The sequence below is a fragment of the Engraulis encrasicolus genome, unplaced genomic scaffold, assembly GCF_034702125.1.
Source record: "Engraulis encrasicolus isolate BLACKSEA-1 unplaced genomic scaffold, IST_EnEncr_1.0 scaffold_32_np1212, whole genome shotgun sequence".
NCBI classification, from domain to species: domain Eukaryota; kingdom Metazoa; phylum Chordata; class Actinopteri; order Clupeiformes; family Engraulidae; genus Engraulis; species Engraulis encrasicolus.
The window spans coordinates 1,555,184-1,580,779 of record NW_026945621.1 but is presented as its reverse complement, the minus strand read 5'-3'; the positions used below and the strand labels follow the sequence as shown (position 1 = coordinate 1,580,779).

General features: G+C 41.3%; 1 protein-coding gene across 1 annotated transcript; it reads left to right on the top strand.

Moving 5' to 3' along the window:
* Positions 1-12,748: 12,748 nt before the first annotated feature.
* Positions 12,749-23,606, top strand: LOC134443467 (tripartite motif-containing protein 16-like). The gene is made up of 7 exons (XM_063193243.1): positions 12,749-13,433; positions 14,013-14,108; positions 21,412-21,645; positions 21,927-21,942; positions 22,174-22,209; positions 22,806-22,862; positions 23,064-23,606. Exons 1-7 carry the CDS (start codon positions 12,840-12,842, stop codon positions 23,579-23,581), a joined length of 1,551 nt encoding a protein of 516 aa, XP_063049313.1. The 5' UTR covers positions 12,749-12,839; the 3' UTR covers positions 23,582-23,606.
* The last annotated feature ends 1,990 nt before the right edge of the window (positions 23,607-25,596 follow it).

Genomic DNA, 25,596 nt, shown 5'->3' with positions numbered 1-25,596 from the left:
TCCACACACAGACATTAGTGTGGAGGAGGTGCGCAGTTGTAACAGATTAGAGAGCATTATAATAGAGAAGAAACAAAAAATGTTTTGTTAGTTTAGACAAAACAAAACCCAAAGCCGCCCAACCATTCTCTCATAATCTATAATCAAAATAAAATAGATAGCTCTACATTCCCGGGGAACAACAATTTATCAAGAGCAAAATTATGAAAAAGAAAATTACTCTGGTCAGTATCTGACTATTTTGGCTCACGTTTACATTACAGTTCCTTACAGAATAGGCGATAAACGCAAACTGACAACATGTGGCGTTGACCACATAGTTACTTCATCCAATTTAGCCCTGAAAATACTATATGCACAGATGGACATAATAGGCACATAAGAAACATTAAGCATGCCGTAGTATTGTCTGTCTTTACATGATAGTTAGGCCTGCCTGATACATTAGCCCATGGCTCCATCAATTTAAAATGAATGACATTTATTACTACTCTCCACTTTCTCACACCATTCCAAAGTTTCATTGTCATCACCCAGACATACAGATCACTAGATAAACCAATCAAAATGTAAGAGATAAAAAGAAAGAAAACACAACTGCCATTGTAAAATACGCAACTTTAAAAGAAAAATGAAACAAACAACCAGACAGACCCTTTACCTAAGGTATAAAGGTCAGACCTTGTCTAACTTTAGGTCAAACTTTCCATGGTTTGAAAGAAAGAAAAAAAATAACAGTTGTCATTTTATCAAGTGTTATAACTAAAATTATTACCCAATTGAAACAAAACAAACTCTGGGAAAATCTTGTGAAACTTATCAAATTAAAAACAAAATTCACTTAACCTAGCGATCATTGGTATTGTCTAGGTTCCTTCCATTCACATCAGCTGTGTTTCAGCTCGTTTCCATAATTAGGCCTGTTCCTCAAAGAACAAAAAAAATATAGGGAAAACAACTTTCTTTCATGTACACTCAAGCCAGATCAATTTGAAATCAAATCAGAGCAAAAAATGATTGACTTCATGTATCGGCTACATAAAACATTTTGTAACGGAACTAAAACCTTATTGGCAATCAGTTTTCACTTTGATTGCAAGTTGACGACTGAAATGAAAAGACAGAGAGACAACTGTCTCTTTGTTTATAAATCAAACAAATGAAAATATAAGGATCCCAACGTCATCAAATTCAAACTTTTAAAAGCAAATAGAGAACATTGACATGTCTCATCACACACCATGTGAAGCAATGTTCACACTTACAGTATTAAACTAATGACAATGATAGATATTTAACATAACTTTAAGCTTTGGTATTGTTTATCTAGGTCGGTGTTCAGTTTTTTTAGGTCTTATTGTCTTTTCAGTGACAAACAGGTGGTTTAGCATACACTGTTGGAGGTTTCAATATTAAGTGTCTTTCTGTCTCGGCCACAGAAATTTGCATGTTGATAGCTGGGCCTGCTGTGTCTGATAAGGGGTGCCTGCAGAAGACCTTGGGCTACTTAGAGAGAGCCTCTGAGACATCCGTATGTTTTAATATCCATACAGAGTCTGTCAGTATCACTGCCGCTGCCGAGCTAGTGTAAAACATCTACTAGGATACTGTTATCTTTGCTGGGGTGATTTTGTCAAGCGCCTCTGTGTATTCAGAGTCTAGTTTTTGCTAGTTTATCAGAGTCTACATTGTGCTCCAGTCATTAAAATAAAGTTCCAGATCATAATTGCATTGGAAATGACAAAATCAAAACAGAACATAATAAGGCAAGAAATTCGATGAAATAAAACGAAGAAATAAGTCGTAGTTAAAAGTCAATCAAAACAAAATGACAACCTAAATTTCTAGAAATGTTCAGCACATGTGACCTAACTCTCAGACCAGGTCCAGATTAGGTTTACTCACAGCACCTTTGGGCCATCAAATAACGCCTGCGTTATTTCAAGATCTCAAACCCATTGTTCTTTAAAAAAAAATAAAATAAATAAGAACAAGGAGAAAGCTTCATCTATTCTTTAGAAGAAACAAAGACATTTTGGTACTGTAAATCATGAAAGCAAACTCTTTTGCAACTACACTACACTACCATGACAGTGCACGGGGCCTTTAGTAATACATTATGACTTGGTCATTGCCATTCTGGTAACAGCTAATTTATAATGCCGTGTCTTAAAGGCTTAAACATTAACATGTTAACTTTCAATTGAAAATAGTAAAGAAACAACATAACTCCACAACCCCGTTTTCTCCTAATCAAAAATAAATGTGTAAGAATGTGTGGAAAAACAAAATCATGACAAAATCCTACACCTCAAATTTGAATTATAGAATAAAATAAAAGGCTTATTCTTATTTTAAAAATTTTGTTTCAACATGTGCACTCCCAAGCTCCAGCTAACTCTGAACACAATAGAGTACCTCCACTAAACACTCAAAAAAAATGTTCTTCCACTCTCAGACATATTTAGGCACTCACTCCACAGATACACACGTACACTCCACAGACACATATACAATCTTTCTCACACACACAGTGGGGTGTCCCACTAGGACAATTCATACAACAAATAGGGCCCACACAGACAGACAAACAGATATCCATATTACTTGCCTTGTATGACACAGTGTTATACAAATACAATTATTATTATTATTATTATTATTATTATTATTATTATTATTATTATTATTATATGGTAGGCTATCTGAGACATTAACTGCTCAGTGAGTAATCCAAATGGCTGTCATTTGCTTTTTCACACTAGTTTTGCTATAATTTCCGAGTTTTCAGATCTACATTTTTTTTTTTTTTTCTTGTGGGCAATGCCTTGCCCAGTGACCCTTTTCTCCACATACAAATCAAGTCTTTTTCTATTAGTACCGCTTTATCCAATAACACAAAAGTACTATTGCCGTAGGGTCTTCTTTTTTTTAGGATGATTACGGGCATTTGGCACGACGTACCGTCCGGGTCTCGTAGCCAAACTGGCATGGTAACAGGAACTTTTACCACTGCTCCCTGTGCAGAGCGGACGCGTACATCCTCTGCATATGGGTCTAAGCGCATGTGTGGGACTAAGTCCCGCATTGTAGTGCGGCTAGCACCAGAGTCACAGAGGAAACGTACGGGGGTCCCTTGGACCAGAAGGGTAATTTCAGGTCTAATTTTTTCTTGGTAAAACAATCCCTCTAAGTTTAGAACGACGTCTACCTCTTCCACATCCCCATCCGTTACCTCATTATCATCAAACCAGTCATCGGCCGAGGGGCCATGCCCGTACGGTCGATACTGGTGCTCTCGGTCTAGTCAGGAATTTTGGTGTTGGCCTCGACGTTGGCCGTGATAGTTTTGGTGTTCATTGTAGTGTTCCTGTTGGCCCTGCTGGCCAGGCCATAAATGTTAGGTTTGTTGTAGACAACTTTCCATTAAACCCATAGTTTTTTACCCAGTAACACAGCGGTGCTACTGCACTAGGATTTTCTCTATGCACGATTTTCCAGTCCTTGCATTGCATTTCAGCAAGGAACTTTTCACTTCTTTTGCTGTTACTGCCCCCCATTTTGTCTCTATGAATTTAGTCCAACGTCACAACACCTACAGTGCCTCTATTGTTGGATACACTTTTCAACAAGATAGCGATCAACGATCGTTTGTGGTAAGATTCACTTCAACCTCACAGGTGGAATCTTCTTGCATACAGGCTTCCACAAAGACTCGCTATTTGGACCTTGTTGTATTGGTATGAAACGTATTACCGAGTGGTAATACGAATCCTTTCACGCACACTTTCTCTCAACGCAGAGAACACAGAATTTAAACTAGTTTCTCGTACTAGTTTCTCGTACTCGTACTACGTACTTTACTTTACGTAGTCTTCAGAATTTAACTTGTTCAACGACACAGAGGAGTCTGGCCTCCCTTTTTACCTGATAGAGTCTAGAATTGTCAGGGTTTTGTCTTCTCTTATTTTACCGTCTTTTCATTCAATCCTTTTTAAATAAAAAAATAAAAATGTAGGCCTACTCACGATTCTCTGGTCTTTTCAAGATTCCCGTCAACCGTCGGATCCCAGCCTGCGAGGGAGAGACCAGTCCCGGAAACGGGTCTTAGTGCTGTGGCCACAGACTTTCCTGGTTCCCTCCTCGCGTGCTGGAATCGTCGGGTATCTTGGGATCCGGTTCTGAAGGACCAAGTAAATGTTAGGTTCAAACCCTTAACATTTGTAAATATGAAAGACCTGAAATGAAAGACACAGAGAATCAGTAATTAAGTTTCAAGCCGGCTTGGAGAGCGAGTGGGAAGAACCGTCAGCGACCATTTTCCCCAGTCGTTCTAACACTGAAATATCTCCAAGCCATATTTATTGAAGGATTGTCCCTGATTACATTTTGGTATCTCTTCCCGCTAAGGAGGGGGGCGTTCACCCAGGATAGAGATGAATTCATTCACACACACACACACACACAAACACACGAACAGGCCTTGGCCCAGTTCTCTGTTGTGGTTAAGCTGCAGGCAACCTATCTCAGGAATGCCTGATACAGAGACAGAGTCTCCGCACAGTCCAGTAATATACACTGAACTCTAAGCAATGCAAGAAAGGCACATTTGTATAGAAGCAAAATGTTTGAATCATAGCTATAGAATAATTAGGCTATAGGATAACATGTTTATACAGTTCCAACAGCCAGGGAACAAACATATGGGAAAAACATTTTAACCAACAGCGAAATAATGTCATATATAGTTGTCATATATATATATACAACAACAACAACAACAAAGAAAGAGAAAAAAGCATGTCTATAAAAATGAAAATTCAACTTTCCTGAGCATGCTAAACCAATATTTTGTTGCATAACCATGGTCTCTCATAAGTTTCACATCTGTGGTGCATGGAGTTGAACAACGTCTGGCAACTAGTCAGCCTGCCACCAGCAGCTAAGGTGCTTTAATAAACTTTTGTTTTTTTTGTTAAAAGTTGGCAACCATGCCAGAAGTCATCAGCATGGACTAAGGTTTCAGAATTACCTGGTTGCCAACATGGAACTCTACCTTTAAGGTCAAATATGAAGGTCAAAAACAATGTATTTTCTGGTTAGTCTTTTTTGGTGATCTTTATATTCATGGAATTCTTGTTTTCAAAAGTTGGCAACCATGCTAGAAGTTATCAGCATGGACTAAGGTTTCAGAATCACCTGGTTACCATATAGAACTTGACCTCTAAGGTCAAATTTGAAGGTCAAAAGGTCAACCGAGGTCAATTAAAAAAATAAGGTTTTTGGTGATGTGCTTTCATAAAATACAAGTTGTTTGCATGGTACTGTATATTGAATAATTAGTAGGCCTATAATTTAATATGATTTGATTTGGCTTATCATGGTGGGGCTCTGGCCTGTCATCCTTAGACATTCATCATAGCTCATTAGCATAAAATTAACTTAAACTTGTATTTTCACTCTGGTCATCTAAATTACTTTATTCTTCTTTGTGAAGCACATTAAGCTTCTGGTATGAAATGGGATATGCCTTGGCTCAGCAGTGAATTTGCTTTGCCCCATCAATTCACAGGCTTTCCACATAAAAAAATAATGACTGCTGTTATTTTCTAATGTGTTTCAAATGGTTATAGCAATGAAGGATACTTGCTGATTTGCTATGTCATATCATGGTTAGGACATGAAACCTACAGTAAGCGTAGATCAAGTATTGCACACTTTTCTTGATGTTCTCATAACTACTGTAGAATGTTCTGTTGCAATTTCCCAGGCTTGAGTTTGTGTGTCACCTGTCCAAAGCAACATGCTTATCCTTGGGTATTGATCGGTCTAGACATGACTTTTTTCAGAAAGACAAAAAGGCAATCGATATGTTACCACCAACTGATGCATGTGGATTACATCTTGCATAAGCAAATCAGCAGGCAAATGTATGGCTGCAGTCTGACAAAGTACATATTAACAAAGACACCGAGGAGGCAGGTGGTTGGAAAGTTGTAGACCAACACTTGATGGCTGTGTGGCAAAGGAAACCTCCTGTTCCACATAGTAGCTTAGGACTGATAATTTGTGGTTGTAGAACCAAGTGGTCAATACGTGCCTGCAGTTGCCTGAGGAATGGACAGCCCTGTATACCTGCATGTGATTAAAATGTAGAATGTTTAAACGGCGTAGGGATAGAGCATGATCTGGATGACACAACCTTTTTGTAATAACAACAACAATAGCTCCTTCAAATACATAAATATTCAGTATGTACTGACATCACATTTGAATTTTAATTATCGTTTTAATGATTATTGAAATAAAGAAACAATATGATGAATTACATTCTTGTTATTGACCATTTGCAATAATCACTTTCATTCATACCCTAATAATAAAGACTATATAACTTCTAAATATACAGTCCCCTAACAGAATTATTTGTTTGCAGGACGTCCCACAGTGTCTCTGTGACCTTTTAACCCAAAAAGGACAATCTAATCTAATTTCATCTAATGGTGGTGCAAGTATCATGATGGGTTTTTTTTTGCACCATGTTCGTTCAACAATGTTGTTGTTTTTTTTACTGCATACAAGGGATCATGGATCAGTTTGAGTACATCAAAATACTGTAGGAAGTCATGTTGCCTATACTGAGGAGGAAACGACATTGAAGTGGATGTTTCAACAAGACAATGAACCCAAACACACCAACAAGTTAGGAAAATCAAACTTCCAGACAAACACCATCCAACTCATGGAGCGGCCAGAACAATCCCTGGACCTTAATCCCATTGAAAACTTGGGATGACATTAAAAAAATGCTGTTCATGAAGTAAAACTAAGACAGGCAGAGGAATTGTGGAATGTAGTAGGGCTGCACAATATTAGAAAAATGTGCGATACACCATAACATGACTGTGTCTCAGGTAGGGGGCGTACCAGCACCCCCTTTTACTACCAGCTTCCCTGAGGAACATACTGCACACCCACAGACACACCAGAAAACCAGAGTCAAGTTTTAACAATATCTATTTTTCCATGCACTCATGTCAGAAGTTTTCAATTCCACATTAGTCCCTTTTCCTCTAAAACAGTCCCGACTCAGTTTCCCACAAACCCCAAGTTCATCTTCATGTGGCCTGCAGCGTTGGGTCTGGTCGCAGGCAACATCAGGTTCTCGTCTGGGCTCCTCTTCCGGGCGTGGCTGGAGGAACAGGGGGGTAGAAGTCACTGGCCAGTGTTCACTGTGTTTGTAGGCAGAGCTATACTAGCACTAAAATAAGCTTCTCAGCCAAACAGGGGGTCGCTACTCGTGAGCTAAATATTTGTGAAGAAATCCAAACATTAAAGGGCAACTCCTGCTAATTTCAATGTGCTGTTGTATTGCTCATGCTACCCTTGACTTGTCAGTACCCGGTGACGCCGCCGTTTTTGGCCCAGCCCTTTCCGAGATATGAGCTATTCTAATGGGGGCAACTTTTGTTTTTGTTTTTTTAAATGAGCATAGGCCTACTCCAAATATTTTCCCAAAAAGTATCGCTGTTTGCTAGCTATCTGGTGATGTTGCATACCTTTTTGGATGTTTTTGGGAATAAATAAAAATGTTTTTTTGAAATGTAAACAAAAGTTGCCCCCATTAGAATAGCTCATATCTCGGAAAGGGCTGGGCCAAAAACTGCGGCGTCAGCGGGTACTGACATGTCAAGGGTAGCTTGAGCAATACAACAGCACATTGAAATTAGCAGGAGTTGCCCTTTAAGTGTGTCACACGTCATGCATCAGAAGGGAAACATTGGCACGCAAAATGTCACAGCACACTTAAGCAAACGAGCGAGTAGCTATCCCACTGAATTAACTGACTAGGCTGGTTACATAAACATCTCTGTCGCAACACGGGGGACCCAGAGAAGTAGAGGTGGAGGTAGGGAGAGAGCGAGAGAGCAAGAGAGAGAGAGCGCAGCACATCCAGGCGGGGGGCATCACGGGCAAAACCAGGTAATGAACGTGAACTTAACTCATCGAGTTAAGTTCACGTGAGTGATCTCACCCCTCTGTCTCCAAAATGGCAGAAACCGCTGGGCTCAGGTCACGGATTTCATTCGGGCACTACGCCGTCCGCTTCTTCCTTCGAGCTCCAGGCCGCCTCGAACATGATCCCAAGGATCGTCAAGAGTCCCGGTTCGATCTCCCATCCTGGCTGGCTGCTGCGTGCTGGCGGTCGCCGTCTCTCTCTTTCTTCTCACCAAAGAGGCTTGAGACAAGAGGGCTTACTCACGTCATAACAGCGTAGTACGAAATGATGGCGAGGGGATTACGGAAATGTTATTCACTGAAGAACAGGTCATAGGACAGCGTGAATGTCTGTCAGCTGTCCTTAATTACCCCCAGCAATTACTGCTGACCAACAGCTGCCGTTACTTGGCCACAAATTATCCACCATGGTGTCGCCCCCACTGACCATGTGCAAGGGAGTACGAAAATGGCATCCATCGCACCCACTGACCAATGACCATGTGCAAGGGAGTTAATTTTCCATCCACTCGTGTCCTCAGGCAACGCCCCCGTACTACACCGTGGCCAATGCATTCCCCACCAAGAGATTGTTCTTTCTCTTGAGTTTCTTTGCTTCTCACCTCGTAACTGACATATAAATGCTGGCCTCCCCAGTGCGCTCCAATCGCACGTCTGCCCACAGTCCCCACACCTGTAGCCATTCATCTAATTGCACACACTTCCACGGCAACTCCTAGGGGGGCAAACAAGCGCCCGAAATCTTGGTTTCCTGCCCCACTTGATATACGTAGTCACCCCTGTGACACAAGTGGTAGGTCTCTTTATCATAGGCGTGCACAGATAGACACGTGGTGTTGCTTGGGCAACACCAAGTTGCCTTTAACAGACAAAAGTGCCCTTTTGAAAGTTCGTTTTTTATTTTTATTTTTAATTATTTTATTCCTTAAATGTAGGGTTAGCGCTGTATTCGATGTTCCCTTCATCATTTAGACATAATTGTCAATTAAAATCGCGTGATAATAATGCCCCAAAATGCCTCCTGCCCCCCTCCAACGGCACACATCTCTCCCTTTGTCAACGTGAGCGCGCTTGAACTGACAGATTCGGAAGCGCGTTGCACACGCAGCAGTGTGGCGGGCAGCCCCACATGCCGTTCTCCCCTCCAGCCAGGTAACAGTCAATAGCCTATTTATGATGTTGAAAGTTGCGTGTGACTTTGGAAGTGATCTAAAGAGAGCCCTGGCTTTCATAATGAGACTTTGCAAATTGTGCATTCAGGCCCTATCAAATCTACCGCAGAAGAGGTAGCCAAAGTTATGTCAACAATTAACACGTGTAACATGATTGCAAAAACCATTATATTAGCCTAATGAATCCAGAAGTTGCTCAAACAGTTCCAGGTCTAAAGATTAACAGAACGTTTGGGAAACAGCAAGAGGATTCATGTATGTTTGGGAAACGTTGGCCTCCTGATGAAATATGCAACGCACCAAATCACATTTGTGACCGACGGCATGGAAAAGAACAGCGGTCACGGCCAGGGAGAAAAAAAAATGTTGTGCGTAATTTCCAGCAAATCTGCCACTTATAGCCTTCTGCACAGCACAGCAATAAAAGCAGGATGCGCACAGCAATGTCTTATTCGGGGGGAAACAGGTAGGCTATATAGAGGATTGTGCTTGACACCTCCAGAAAAGTGTAGCCTACACGGATAAAACCTCCGACCCAAAGTAGCAGTTTTCACTCACAATACCCGGCCGTGTAATAATCCTTTTGACAACGTCTTGAAATGAGAGTTAAGCTTTAATATTCGTTTTAACAGTTTAGAAGCACACATGGACTAATTAAAATTAATTAATTACTAATCAATTACTAATGGAGGAAAAATAACCGGAGATGCAGAGTTTTCCAAGTAAGAAATCTGTTAGAATGAATCGCTTCCTGATCACTGCGCTGGAGACACGCATTTAAAGCGACAGTACACTTTTTAGTCCATGCGGTAAATTATGCAGTAGGCATGGTAATCTAATTATTTTAACTTTCCAACATAATATTCATCATTTTAAAAAAAATTAAATGTTTTGTTTAGCGTACTGTGGCATGTTTATTAAAATGTGATTTAAAAAAAAAAAATCACCGAACCGTTATTGCAGCCGCCAGTTCCACATGCCCCCCACCATCACCCCAGGACCTGCCCCCCAAAATGTCTGTGCACGCCAGTGGTCTCTACACTACATCATGTGTCAAACGTGGAAAGACACTCAAGGCTGTGGATATAAATGTCTGGGTGACCATGTCCGTGACAGGAAAAGGGAGGACATATTTTAGAACGGGGGGTTCGGGGGTCCTCTCCCAAGAAAATAGCATTTTTTAGATGCAATTTCATGTATTTTAAGGCATTTTTGTCTGGCTTAATGCTGTGCCTTACAAGGCACTGAAAAGGAGGACTGTCCTATAACTGGTCCTGTGAATGTTTTCAAAATGTTTTGCTTTGATAAAATGCTGAGACTTAACTTCCAAATCCTGGTGTTTCTTTGTTTATCCTTGGGCCATTGAGACATATCGATTATAATATCTATTACTTACTTGCTAGCTAACTAGCGGACTATCTAACAAATCCCAGACGGGCGTACTGTTAACACATTTACTCCCATGTTACATAAAACACATTTTGAAACTCACACAGATTGTCCATTAGACTGTCAAGATTAGAAATTCATCCATAATAATTCAAAACCGAATCAATTGACATACATTTATCGCTTCGTTAGTCTGTCTGGTTTCATTTCAGTTCCGTTTCCAAGGAAACAAAACGCTATCTTTAGGAAAGTAACCCCGCACTTAAAGTAGGCTACCCCTCGGATTGGTAGATGCTAAGAAAATACTGTTTTCAGTTATGGAAAGCTGAGGTTCTCAGCTCTTTTAAACAAGACCCATAGTGTCTTTAGGTCTAATTAAACATATTCGGAGGCAGATCGAAAACACGTATTTTTCAATGGGTTTCAATGGCTCCAAGCCAGGGGTTGTCCACCAGCAGCGGTAGATCACTACCAGGGGGCAGCACTATGACGTCAACTGCAACCCAAGAATTGCAAATGAGGAAATGACATTAGAATTGTGCTTTTGCAAGATATTAAATTAATATTCTGTTGTCGTTGACATCATGAGGTCAGAAGCAGGTAAGTGATCAAGGGAGGACGGGAGTCTGCATATTGGAATGCACCCATTGAGTGGTGTTTTACTTGATGTTCCTCGTTTTGCTTTTGTAGCTGGTGTCAAATATGGATTAGTTGCTCCTGCCTGAGTGATTGTTTGGGGAGGCTTATTGGGTACAGCAATAGTTAACTCTACAGGGAATAAAAGCATGGGTTAAATTTATCCATTAAACTTTTTAGATACAAAATCTTTAATCTTAGCTTTGTCCATGAGTTGAGAAAAAGCTGATTTATTTAGTTGTCTTTTTGATGTGAGGATTGAAACAGAGATTACTGTCCTTCATCACACCAAAGTTTTGACACAAGACTTGACACAAGACTTTGACACAATGGGTGCATATTGCAATGCACCCATTGAGTGGTGTTTTACTTGATGTTCCCCGTCAAGCAACCTGTAGCCTGGGGGGCCCAGGTCATATTAATACGGCCCTGGGGGGCCAGCAGCAGCTTGTAGCCTGGGGGCCTCAGGTCATATTAATACGGCCCTCGGGGGTCCACAGCAACCTGTAGCCTGGGGGCTCCATTCTCCATTTCTCCATTAAACTGTTTAGATACAAAATCATTAATCTTTGCTATGTTCAAGAGGTGAGAAAAAGCTGTTTTATTTAGTTGTGTTTTTGATGTGAGGATTGAAACAGAGATTACTGTCCTTCATCACACCAAGGTTTTGACACAAGACTTTTTTTTTTTTAAAGTGGATTCTAAGTAAGCATATAGCTACAGTAATACGAGGTCCCAGGTGAACCATGAGTTTGGGGGTCCCTGGATGGAAAACCATTTGTAAGTAAGTAAGTAGGTTTAATTTACTACATATACAGTAGCAAATTTAAACAGCAAGAACTGACCAAAGTGCTGTACAGTCAAACTAAAAAGACTAAAAGTATTGTGCGTAAGTTGTTACTTCAGTCTTGCACTCCTCGCGCTGACTTAGGGAAAACAGGTTTTTCTTGTTATGTTCCATACCTACGGAATGAGTTGCAGAAGACCTTGTGTATGAACTCTCTGCCACCCTCGTTGGAGACTTCTAAGAGGGAAATTAATACTACACACAGAGGAGTGTCATGACTTATAAGATGACAATTAATACAATACACACAGAGGAGTGTCATGACTTATAAGAGGGAAATTAATACAGTACACACACAGAGGAGTGTCATTGTTTCTGACCATGCACCACATGGCCTATTTACCTCATACTATGTTTTATATACACTTGTTTTTCTTAATGTGTTTTTTGTAAGTTTATATTATTATGCAGTTTGTCTATGTGTCTGTCTGTATCTAACTATATGTGAGCTGCCATTTTGACCAGGACCCCCTGGCAGAAGAGACTCTAGTCTCAATGAGAAATAAAGGATGAAAAAAGGGGAGAGAGGAGAGGGGAAGAGAGGGTGAAAACGAGCAGGCCAGCAGCACCTATATTATATAATTCCAGAACACACGCTGCCAACTTCCACTACTATACCTGACCAGTAGGGGGCAGCAGTACTCCATGAATAGAACACACCACTCCTTCCAGGAAGTCATGAGCGCAGGTGAAAACAACACTTGAAAGTTAAAGGTGTTGCCCGCAGAACTTGTGTTGGAAGGAATTAAACCAGCTATCGCCGATTACTGAAGAAAATGGCAGAAGCCGTGGCAGGTAACAAGGACATATTCGAGTGTCCTATTTGCTTGGATCTTCTGAAGGATCCTGTGACTCTTACCTGTGGACACAGTTACTGTTTGCGCTGTATTGAAGACTGCTGGGATAAGGGAGATGGCAGGGGCGTTTACAGCTGCCCCAAATGCAGACAGACTTTCACACCAAGACCCGACTTAAAGAAGAATATTATTATTGCTGAGCTTGTGGATCAAATGAGGAAGAGCAGAATACAAACTGCAGCTGCTGTTGAATGTGCTGCTGGACCTGGAGATGTGGCATGTGACGTCTGTAGGCCTACCGAGAGAAAACTCAAAGCTGTCAAGTCCTGTCTGGAGTGTTTGGTATCGTACTGTGACACTCATTTGAAAGTTCATGATGAACTTAATCCTGGTAGAAATCACACCATGGTCGATGCCACGGGCCAGCTACAGGAGAGGATCTGCCCCCGTCATAAGAAGGCTTTTGAAATATTCTGTCGCACCGACCAGAGTTGTATCTGCTATCTGTGTACGATGGACGATCATAAAGGCCACGACACGGTCACAGCTACAGCAGAGTGGAGTCAGAAAAAGGTAATATGTGGCCTTACAGTCATTATTATATTTCATGGATATATTTTGTTTTCCTATGCTCAGCTTTACTAAGTTTAGTGTCCTACAGCATACTGAGTCATTGACAGGTCACCTAGTAGCCTGTGACCTGCTATAGGCCTTTACAGGTTTTACAGGTTCAGAGCCAGCTTGAGTCATATTTAATGTCTATTATAACAATGTGATATAGTTTTTCAATATGTAAATTGTAAATTGTTTCCAAAATAATTTCAGTTGGCCTACCTTCTGAATTCTGCCATCTCAGGCATCATCCTTGTCCTTTTCAGAGCAATTGTAACGGCAGGACCGCTTATCTGTGTGGGGAATATGCAGTTTAATCATCTCAGTCACGCTATCTGACCCCGTAGTAGGACATCTCAAACAGGACCAGATTACAAAACTACTAGCAGCATATTCACATTCTGTTACAAAGATATTAAATTGCAATGCTAATATCGGTCAAAAACATAAATCAATACTACACTTGCATGTACAACTGGATGTTCCAAGTGAAGTGTTTCTCATCATATCTGTTTGCCGCTTTGTTTCCTGATGGTCCAGGAGGGGTTGGGGAAGAACCAGACGAGATGCCAGCAGATAATCCAGTTGAAGGAGAAGGAGCTGCAGGAGCTGAGGAAGGCTGTGGAGACTCTCAAGGTGAGAACTGACCAGAGGAGAAGACAATCTGCAGCAGGTTTCTGATTATGCAGTGAAATGGTAGTTGTGGTGAGCTGTGTTTGCTACAGTAAATTGAACTTTGTAACAGACTCATATCAGAATGATGCATCAAAAACCTACAAAGCACATTCAAAACGAACAGGTACATCACAAACTCCAGGTCATCAGGATGTACATTTCAGAGAAATATCTTGTATCACTCTGCCTGGTATCAGAAAGTGCAGATATTATACCATTGTTTGGCCCAGCAAGTCTACCCATAAATCTATACATACAATTCCTCAGCAGTGCATGAAAAGTGGGGATATTACTATTTACAAATAAAGTGCTAATGCTTGTCCATCTTGGGAGCTTGAGGAGACTCCTAAAGGCATCATTATATGCAACCTGCAGCTGCCTCAGATGGTCTGTATGGTAATTACACCATACGTGAGCTGTATAAAATGGAGTGCAGTAAGCTCTAAAGAGATTGACCTTGACATCTTCTGTGCACATATGGAACCCGCATGCCAAAGTCTCTAATGTTACCAATTACCCCTCTCACTATCACACATTGCTTGCTAGGGTTAAGGCCCAGTATAGGATAACTGTGTGTCTTAAATTATGCACGAAGTTCTGAAAAGTACTCGCAGCTGTGTCAATATTGCACAGTATGCAAACTTCTGGGTGAAAGATTTTTGTGTTCCTATGATTTGTTTTAGTAGGAAAGTTTAAAGTTTGAAAATAGTCTCACAACACACTTAAATACATTATGTTTTTAGAAACCAAGCATAATTTATTTTAATTGATCAATTTTGGTAGAATAATGAGGATGTAAAGGTCACAAAAATGTCAAATAAAGTAAAAGTAAAAACATGAACTACAAATTTCAACCTGTTCAAACAGGTACAATTCTCTACACAACACGTTTACAGATGGTCCCCCTACAATGCACACCCTTTGCCGAGGTAATGCCACGTCATCTACCTCGGTACGTACCGGGCCTAGCTGCAGTGTACCCAAACAACCGCCAGGTGGCACTTGGGAGCGCTCGCTATACTTGGGCCTTGCTCTTTCTGCGGGGAAGCGCCTCTCTCTCTCTCTCTCTCTCTCCCTCTCTCGCCCACACACACACACGACGTAACTCTTTGCTCTCTTCGCAAGACCTTAATGCCAATTGACTCGTCTTTTTGGATACCAGCCAAACTCGCAAGCTAGACAGCCAATAGTTTCGATTGTGCTGTTTGGAGAGGACGCATTTAAACTGTTACAGTTTAGGCAGTATTTAAGCATAGGCTACACACATTTCAACTTTCACGTTGTGCGATGGGTGGGGGACAAGTTTGGAATCGCTATAAGTTAGAGATTTATTTAAGAACATAGGCTGGCAAGATGTAAATGACACGCACTGCTAGAGCAATACCAATCAGGTCGGCGTTGCTTTTAAGCAAAATACTCCCCTGATGTCTACTTAACTAAAATAAGCTGCATTTGTCTAATATTTGGAGACATCGCTATGCCCTTTCTGCGGGGAAGCGCCTCTTTCTCTCGCTCTCTCTCTCCCTCTCTCGCCCACACACACACGCGACGTAGCCTGTAACGTAACTCTTTCCACTCTTCGCAAGACCTAATGCCAATTGACTCGTCTTGTTGGATACCAGCCAAACTCACAAGCTAGATAGCCAATAGTTTCGATTGTGCTGCTTGGAGATGAGGCATTTAAACTGTTACAATTTAGGCAGCTAAGAGAAGACGGTGGTCTTCCCGGTGTAACACCCCAGCCGTTTTTTAATGGGAGCACTTGAGATGACTATGATCCAACTTGTGCACCCGTCGTAGCGCAACAAATCGTTATCGTAAACATAGCCTAGATAATTGGAAATTACAAAAAATAGGCTACATTTTATAGACTTTGGCTATAGGCTAAGCCGACTTCTCTGTTTGAATTAGTGCAGCCTTACAGGGAGGACGTTAATTTGGCATAGGTCAACTGCAAGAGACTACTAATTTGTGACTTGACGTGATGTGTGAATAATTAGGCTACGCTATGCAACAGGCATATTTAGCCGCACTCAGTCATTTGCTTATGGTATTGTGGTGGTGAATGTCCCGACCCTGTGTGTCCGCGTGCGTGCAGGGGTGGGGAAAAAATACATCAAGCGTGCCATCACCACCCATCCCCCCGGACCCATGAAACCCACTGCGCTCCGAAGATCCAAGCAATTGTAGCCTGTCAGTAGGCCTATTTTAGTGTGTGCCCAGGTAGTTGAATTCCTGGCATGGCCTGGTTATCTCAATCGTGCCAACAAGATGTTTGCCCTCAGGCTAGTGTGTTCATAAAGCGCATGTTCGATTTGCTGTAATAGGCTACGATCAGTAAGCCCCAACGTGTCTGTCTTTTCTTTTCTTTCTTTCGATATTTTGTAAAATAGGCCTACGTTAAAGCCTAAATACGATAATAAATAAGGCTAATAAAGTAAGCTAAATAAGTCAGGCCTAAATAAAGTTGTTTTAGCCTATGAACTCAGGCAATGCAGAAATGCGGAGGGATTTTTGATATCTTAGCCTATATAGGCCTATAACGATATTAGGCTATGGCTTTATGAACTTCATGAATACTTAGCTACAAGATAGTCGGGTAAACAAGGACTGACTTGTAGACCACCAACATCTGATGCTGAAGTGGGGGATGGTTGTTTTTTCACTTCAAATGTTCCCCGACACACACACACACACACACACACACACACACACACAGATACGCCGCTAATCGCTCTCTCTCTCCGTCTCTCTCTCTCTTTCTCTCTCAATTCAATTCAATTCTTTTATTAAGGGATAGCCCCTTGAGATGTTCCATCTCTTTTTCGAGGGGGTCCCTATAAACATCAAAAACATACATTACACACAGTCACACATCCACATCAGAGCTCTTCATCACTACAGGCTAAGCAGTCCAACGTCTCTACCTCAAATAGATTTATGGGAAAAAATCAGCAAGTAAAACACAAAAAATTACATTTGTATAACACTAAAAAGAAATTATAAATAAAAGACAAATAAAGGACTCAGGAGAAAACCACAGTTGAACCCAGGTACTAAAGCAGGCGTATAGACTTTTTTGTTGTTGTTGCTTTGAGTCAACGACCAAGAAAGCAAGTGCACTGGTCATATGAATGCAGAAAACTTAGCAAGGATGATTTAAAGAGAGGAAAATATGAAATAGATCTCAATGAGCTGGGTAATCTATTCCAGTCAGAAGGGGCTTTAAATTTGAAGGCACGCCTTCCTATTTCTTTAGATATGCGTGGCACAGAAAAAAACAAATGATCAAGATGTCTAAGTCCATGAGTGGACCTATATGGATTTAAATAGTTTTGTAAATAAGATGGGTAATTAAAGAAATAGCATTTATAGATAAACTGAAGCCAGTGTAGTTGCCTTCTGGTCTTGGGTGATAGGAGATTCAGTTGCTGATACATGTCACAATGGTGGGTAAGGTATGGACATCTCAATACAAATCGACAGAGGCTGTTGAAAGCAACATTTAAAGATTTGAGGTTTGATTCCGTTGTATTCATATACACAATGTCAGCATAATCAAGAATGGGAAATAAGAGCTGTGTTACAATTCGTAATCTGATCTGTGGAGTGAAACAATTTATAGAGCGATATAAGAGTCTTAGATTGAAGTTAATTTTCTTGACAACAGAGTCAATATGTGACTTGAAGGAGAGATTTGAGTCAAGCAGTAGGCCCAGATATTTAAATTCTTCCACATTCTCCATAAGTGTATCATCTGCAAACCTTATTGACAGAGTATGATCTTGCTTATAACGGGTTGACCTATTGTCAAAAAGCATACTGTAAGACTTAGTTTTATTAAGTATTAGCCCATTTGCATTGAACCACTTTTGAATGTCGTCAAAGTCTGATTGCAATGAGGACTCAATCAAATTAAAATCATGTTTAGCAGAATAAATAACTGTATCATCAGCATACAGCAAGATATCGCAGTTGGAGCATACATTTGGAAGGTCATTAATGAATATAGAGAACAAAAGAGGGCCTAAACATGAACCTTGCGGAACACCATTTTCCATGACTGTGTACTGAGAAAAACAGCCATTGAAAGCCACAGACTGACGTCTAAAGTGAAGATATGAATTAAACCAAAAAAGTGACTGCTTACACAGACCAATACTATGCAATTTATCAAGGAGTAGATAGTGATTGACTAAATCAAAAGCCTTGGTAAGATCTATAAATATTGCTCCAGTAGGCATGTTATTGTCTAAAGATGATGCAACATCATTGACAAACTTGGTGAGGGCAGTAGTGGTAGAGTAGTTAGGTCTGAAACCTGATTGCATATTAGAAAGAACAGAAAAGTCATTGACATATTTAAATAATCGTTTAAAAATAACTTTTTCGAATATTTTTGCCACAGTACTAATAATTGAAATTGGTCTATAGTTATTGGGGTCAAGTGGATCACCACTTTTATGTATAGGTGTTACTCTAGCATTCTTCCACATGGCTGGAACTTCAGACGTAGATATGGATAAATTAAATAAATAACATAGTGGAAATGTCAGGATGTGGGAGGCAATCTTAATAAACTTCATTTCAAGACCATCAGGACCAACACCACCAGATTTAGTATCAGAAATAGCCTGCTGTACTTCCATAGGAGTTATTGTAGTTAGTGTGAAAGAAGTATTGGCTACCGATGCATTTACAGGATTAGAATGAACTAAATTAGATGGACATAATTTGCTTACAGAGGAAAAGTGCTGGTTAAATGCATCAGCCACAGAAGCAGGATCACTAATAATCATATCATTTACATTTATGTTGCTATACGTGCATCTGGATAGGCCTAGGTAGTGTGGTCACCCAGCACATTTTCATACAAATGCTGTGTTTTTAAAAAAAATGAAATCTTTATTCAGTTATTTGTGAACAGTCTCTGCTTTTCTCTTTCGATGTTGCGTCACCGTGGACAAGTGTCTGCTCGAAAACTTAATGCAAAGCGGCTAAAATTTTCAGAACGTGTTGAACTTTTCAGAACATGAATGTTTGTCTGTCGGGGGGGGGGAGCAGTGCAGTGCAGTGCACGGGACTCACTGCACAGCCTTTTGTGACATGTCGTGGCGTGACAGGTTATCCAGCCTCCGAAGAAGGAGTCATAGTTCCCCAGTCATATTGTTGGTTCGAATCTCCACCGAAGCAACTGAATTTGCAGTCCTAATCACAGATGATTAGCCACACCTGGTGTAACAGATGTCTTGTCACGTGTGCAGTCCATCACATCCCCAGTTAACCGGAATCCCGTCGATCGCGCACAACAGCGCATTGAAAGGATGAAATGTTCACAAGCACCAATAAAAAAAAAAAACCTGTCTTCAACCTATTAGTCCGTATCCTGAGGATATATGTTCCTGACTTGAATAGGCTAGTGCAGAAATAATTAACAGTCATCACTTAGGCCTAGGCTATAAGTTAGGGGCGGAATTGAGACGGTGAATGCAGGACAGAATAATAAAAACAAAACACCGTCGACTGGCGGTCTTGTTTAGGGATCACGCTTGTGTTATTATCAAATGCCCAATGTTACGTGCAACGCGCAATTGGCTGACTCTTTCCACTTGTAGCCTACTAAAACTGAGGGAGGGATCAACGTACAATGAGCTACACTGAAGCAGATTACTCTGCTTCGCAAAAAAAGCAGTGCACCAATAATACCCCGTCTTCAACCTACTATTTACTAGATATATAGGCTAGTAATAGTATTAAGTTGTGCTACCTTGTTTTTTTGTGGTAGCGACAGTGTAGATCAGGTAATAGCCTGCAATAGGGGAAGCGGCCAATGCGCCAGTTTTAAAGACAGAATGTCGTCGCCAAATGTAAAATCACCTCTCTCATGCTGACGTGACGGGGCACTACTTCATTAGGCTACAATGTTGTTCATGTCTGTTTGACTCACACACATATAGGTTCTATACGAGTGGTTCAATTTGTGTTTTTGTGCTCATTGCACAAATAAGACAGGCTTGCTTGATACACAAAGCAAGCGACATCGGTCCACTCAAAATGGTCCGAACTCCGCCGCTTGATTTCATGTCTCCTCAGTCTCTCCATTACGGTTTATTAGCCTACTCTGTTTTGCTATTTTCGTTATTCTTAGCCCTGGCGTTAGAGATGAAGCAACTGTGATCAGTGAGGTTGTGGAAACGGTTGAATAATGGTGGTCCTAAATTGGAAGCGGCCGATGCCAGTTTTGAAGACAGAATGTCGTGGCCAAATTTAAAATTCGATCTCTCTCATGCTGGCGTTACGGGACACACTTACAATGGTGTTCCTGTCTGATTGACTCGGTTTTAATTGTCTTTACCGGTTCAAATTGTAGGTATGCAAACTCTGTATCCTGAGGATACCCGTTCCTGACTTGAATAGTGCCGAAATAAGTTAGGGACGGATTGAGAGACGGTGAATGCAAGACAGAAAAAAAAGTCGAGTTTAAATTCACATGGTGGTCTTGTTTAGGGCTCACGCTTGTGTTATTATCAAATGCCCAATGTTACGTGCAACAGAATAGTCGCCAAATTTAAAATTCGATTTCTCTCATGCTGGCGTTACGGGACACACTTACAATGGTGTTCCTGTCTGATTGACTCGGTTTTAATTGTCTTTACCGGTTCAAATTGTAGGTATGCAAACTCTGTATCCTGAGGATACCCGTTCCTGACTTGAATAGTGCCGAAATAAGTTAGGGACGGATTGGGAGACGGTGAATGCAAGACAGAAAAAAAGTCGAGTTTAAATTCACATGGTGGTCTTGTTTAGGGCTCACACTTGTGTTATTATCAAATGCCCAATGCTAAATAAAACATGCAATTTGCTGACTGTATTTCTACTACTACTAAAACTAGGGGATGAACAAGCACGGAAGCACAAACAGACGCACAAACACAGGCAGACGCTGCTCTGCAAAAGCGGTGCTATACTGCCCCCCGCATTCCGAATGGCCACAGGGTGTAATGATCACGGTACGCTGCCACGGTACGGTAATGTTGTGAGCAGATTGAAGTTACACCATCTGTACATTCACGTCACGTCTACTACTTCGAGCATATCCAAGGCCTAAGTTTCATTGTCACTTTCATCGGCTCTTGACCTGTGTGTGTGTGTGTGTGTGTGTGTGTGTGTGTGTGTGTGTGTGTGTGTGTGTGTGTGTGTGTGTGTGTGTGTGTGTGTGTGTGTGTGTGTGTGTGTGTGCGTGCGTGTGTGTGTGTTCTATCAGTCTGGTACACAGACAGCAGTGAAGGAGAGTGAGAGGATGTTTACTGAGATGATCCGCTCCATTGAGAGAAGGCGCTCTGAGGTGACAGAGCTGATCAGAGCTCAGGAGAAGGCTGAGGTGAGTCGAGCTGAAGGACTCCTGAAACGACTGAAGCAGGAGATTGCTGAGCTGAAGAAGACAGATGCTGAGATGAAGCAACTTTCACTGACACAGGATCCCGTCCATTTCCTTAAGGTAGACAACATGTTAGACTCCAACATTTAGGGCATTCAAACCGTGACTAAACACAGTGGTGATACTATAGCCCTGTCTATGTAATGCTGATCAAGGGCTCATGTCAGTAGCTCTACCTCACACTAGTGTGTGTGTGTGTGTGTGTGTGTGTGTGTGTGTGTGTGTGTGTGTGTGTGTGTGTGTGTGTGTGTGTGTGTGTGTGTGTGTGTGTGTGTGTGTGTGTGTGTGTGTGTGTGTTTCTCTGTGCAGAACATTGTGTCCATCACTGGGAGACCTTACAGCACAACTTCAACCAGCGTGACCTTCAGCCAAAGCTTCTCCTTGGAGCCCCTGAAGAAATCTGTGTCTGCACTGAAGATGCAGCTGGAGGAGAAATTAGATTCAGTCTTCAAGCAGGAAATAGTCAAGATATCTGCAGCAGGTTTGGCTAACAGAATGCAGACATCTTCAACAGACATCTTCAGTTAGCTTTTTAAAGTGAGAAATGTCTTAAGTTATGTCTAACGTTTTATTCTTTTTATTTTGAAGCCACCACACATGTCCAGATCATCCAGAGCATACAGTGTGAGTATTCAACACACACACACACACACACACACACACACACACACACACACACACACACACACACACACACACACACACACACACACACACACACACACACACACACACACACACACACACACACACACACACACACACACACACATTTGCAAATGATCGCATACAATTATTTTACTATTTAAGATGGAAATGAAACTGAGACATTAGAAACTGAAATTAGGATAGCCTACATACATTAAATAAAAAACTTACCATTTGAATTGAACAGGCAACAGGCACCTGCAAAACACAGCGTGTGTCTGTGGGGAAAGCCACTCCTTCGCTCTCTGTCACTAAATCTGTCGCTAAATCTCTCTCCCTCATCTGTAGGCGTCATTGACGGTATTCAGTAAAGGTACTCTGGCTCTTCATAGCAATTACAACTTTCAAAACAATAACATTGAAATGTTTATGCTGACGACATGAGGTTGTCATGTGCAAATCACAAACATCAGGTAAACGTTATGGGAGCGTACATTTCCAAGGATGAAGAACTCTGACTAAATATTATGGTGTTCGTGCTCTTATTTTGTATGTGATGTTTTCTGTCTCAGTGTCTGATGGCCAGGCTCTTATTGCTGAACCAGTGACCAGAGAGGACTTCTTACAGTGTGAGTTGGACACACACACACACACACACACAAACACACACACACACACACACACACACACACACACACACACACACACACACACACACACACACACACACACACACACACACACACACACACACACACACACACACACACACACACACACACACAGCTAACAGAAGTGAAAACCTGTTTCTGTCCTGTCTCCTCCATCAGATTCCTGTCACTTCACTCTGGATCCAAACACAGCACACACACACCTCCATCTGTCTGAGGGGAACAGGAGGGTGGAGTGGAGAGATGAGGACCAGTCATATCCTGATCATCCAGACAGATTTGATTATTATGAGCAGGTGCTGTGTAGAGAGGGTGTGTCTGCACGCTGCTACTGGGAGGTTGAGAGGAGTGGAGAGGTTCTGATAGCAGTGTCATATAAAAGCATCAGCAGGAAAGGAAATGGTTGTGAGTGTCTGTTTGGATATAATGATCAGTCCTGGAGGCTGGACCTCCGCAGCTCCAGCTCCTCTTTCTACCACAATAGTAAAGAGACTGAACTCCCTCTAGTGGCCAGCTCCAGAATAGGAGTGTATGTGGATCACAGGGCAGGAACTCTGGCCTTCTACAGCATCTCTGGAGACACAATGACCCTCCTGCACAGAGTCCACACCACATTCACACACACTCTCTACCCTAGGTTTTATTTACATCCTCGATCATCAGTGAGGCTGTTGTGAGGCTCCTACAGGCAAATACTGCTACTGTGGGTCATTACACACACACACACACACACACACACACACACACACACACACACACACACACACACACACACACACACACACACACACACACACACACACACACACACACACACACACACACACACACACACACACACAGCATGGTGTATCAGTCCTGGTGTCTGCTCCTCTCCAGCTCCAGCTCCATTTACTGTGACAACAATAAACAGACTGAACTCCCTCTAGTGGCCAGCTCCAGGATTCAACACACACACACACACACACACACACACACACACACACACACACACACACACACACACACACACACACACACACACACACACACACACACACACACACACACACACACACACACACACACACACACACACACACATACACACACACACATACACACACATACACACACACACAGCATGGTGTATGAGTCCTGGTGTCTGCCCCTCTCCAGCTCCATTTACTGTGACAATAATAAACAGACTAAACTCCCTCTAGTGGCCAGCTCCAGAATAGGAGAGTGTGTGGATCACAGGGCAGGATTTCTGTTCTCTCCTCACTCCTAGCTCTCTCTACCATAGGCATCATTAATATAGGAACAGATTAATTTCATACCGAGCCCTAAAAATTACATTTGAGCGTAAAAAAACATCTATGACATATGAAATATGACATATGGAATATGACATATGAAATATGAGACATGAAAAAAAAACCTTTGTGTGCGCACCTGAAGCTGTAGTTTCTGGAGCGCATGAGAAGGTTTCTGGTGGCCACGAGAAAACCTTGTTCTTTTTTGCCCCTCACATGTCATTTTAACTGCTCCGTAAATATACACATGCATAGTGAAAGTTGAATTTATTCATACATCAATGATGTTATTTTTGGTATGGGGGTGGTGGTGCTTTTTCACTTCTGTAATAGGTAGCAAGGGTTAATGGACCTAATTATGCATAATAATGTGATTACGCTTAACATGTGATTACTTTAAACTAATGTTCAAATGTAATGTTCAACTTTAGCAGTGTGTTGTTATTATTATCGCTGTTGTTGTTGTTGTTGTTGTTGTTGTTGTTGTTGTTGTTGTTGTTGTTGTTGTTGTTATTCAACCCCCTTTCAAAGTGTAATTTAGCTTCTAACATGCTGTTGTTCCCCTTTGATTGTGAAGAGTGAATTTAAAGGATGTGGTGGGGGGGGGGGCATTTTGAATTTAAAGGATGGTGCCATTTTGCTTTTGTAACTGGTGTCAAATATGAATGAACATCATGAAATCATAATGAGTTATATGAAGAGTATAGTTGAAGCCAGAGAGACTTTTTTAATTGTGAAGAATGAATTTAAAATCAGTCTGTTGGTCATCGTGATTACAGTACACAGTGTTTCAAAACACACACAGTAAACATTTACATGTATTGGATACATCTACTGTATGTACATGTATTTGAAAATAAAGTCTGCACACCAAGCTCCAATTTCTCTTAATTCTCTGTTTTATTCTTTACTGAAAATGAAGATTGATGTAACATACCAATCATAATGAACATTTATGGAACACTATTTGTTTTTTATCAAATATATTTTTAGGCCTTTCAATTTTATTTAGGATAGGATAGGGCAGAGTGAGAGAGAGGATGTGAGTGGGGAGAGAGAGAGGAAGGATCAGCAAAGAAGAAAGTCAGCGTAGTAGTAGTGTAGTGCCCCACTGTTAAAGCCACGGTAGGCCACTTTAGGGCATTTATGACTTGTCTTTGGTGTAGGGGTCTTGGTGTTTTACTTGATGTGCCCCGCTGTTAAAGCCACGGTAGGCCTGTAGGGAATTTATGATTTGTCTTGGAGTGGTGTTTTACTTGATGGTCCTCGTTTTGCTTTGTGTCAAATGGTAGTTGCTCCTGCCTGAGTGACTGTTTGGGGAGGCCAATTGGGTACCACAATAGTCAACTCTACAGGAAATAAAAGCATGGGTTAATTTCTCCATTAAACTTTTTAGA

What these genes read in the sequence shown, in the direction of transcription:
- LOC134443467 (XM_063193243.1), top strand. Translation starts at nt 12,840, where the DNA reads ATGGCAGAAGCCGTGGCAGGTAACAAGGACATATTCGAGTGTCCTATT. An exon ending in CAGAGTGGAGTCAGAAAAAG is followed by an intron (nt 13,434 to 14,012) that starts GTAATATGTGGC and finishes CTGATGGTCCAG; the next exon opens with GAGGGGTTGGGGAAGAACCA. An exon ending in GATCATCCAGAGCATACAGT is followed by an intron (nt 22,210 to 22,805) that starts GTGAGTATTCAA and finishes TTTCTGTCTCAG; the next exon opens with TGTCTGATGGCCAGGCTCTT.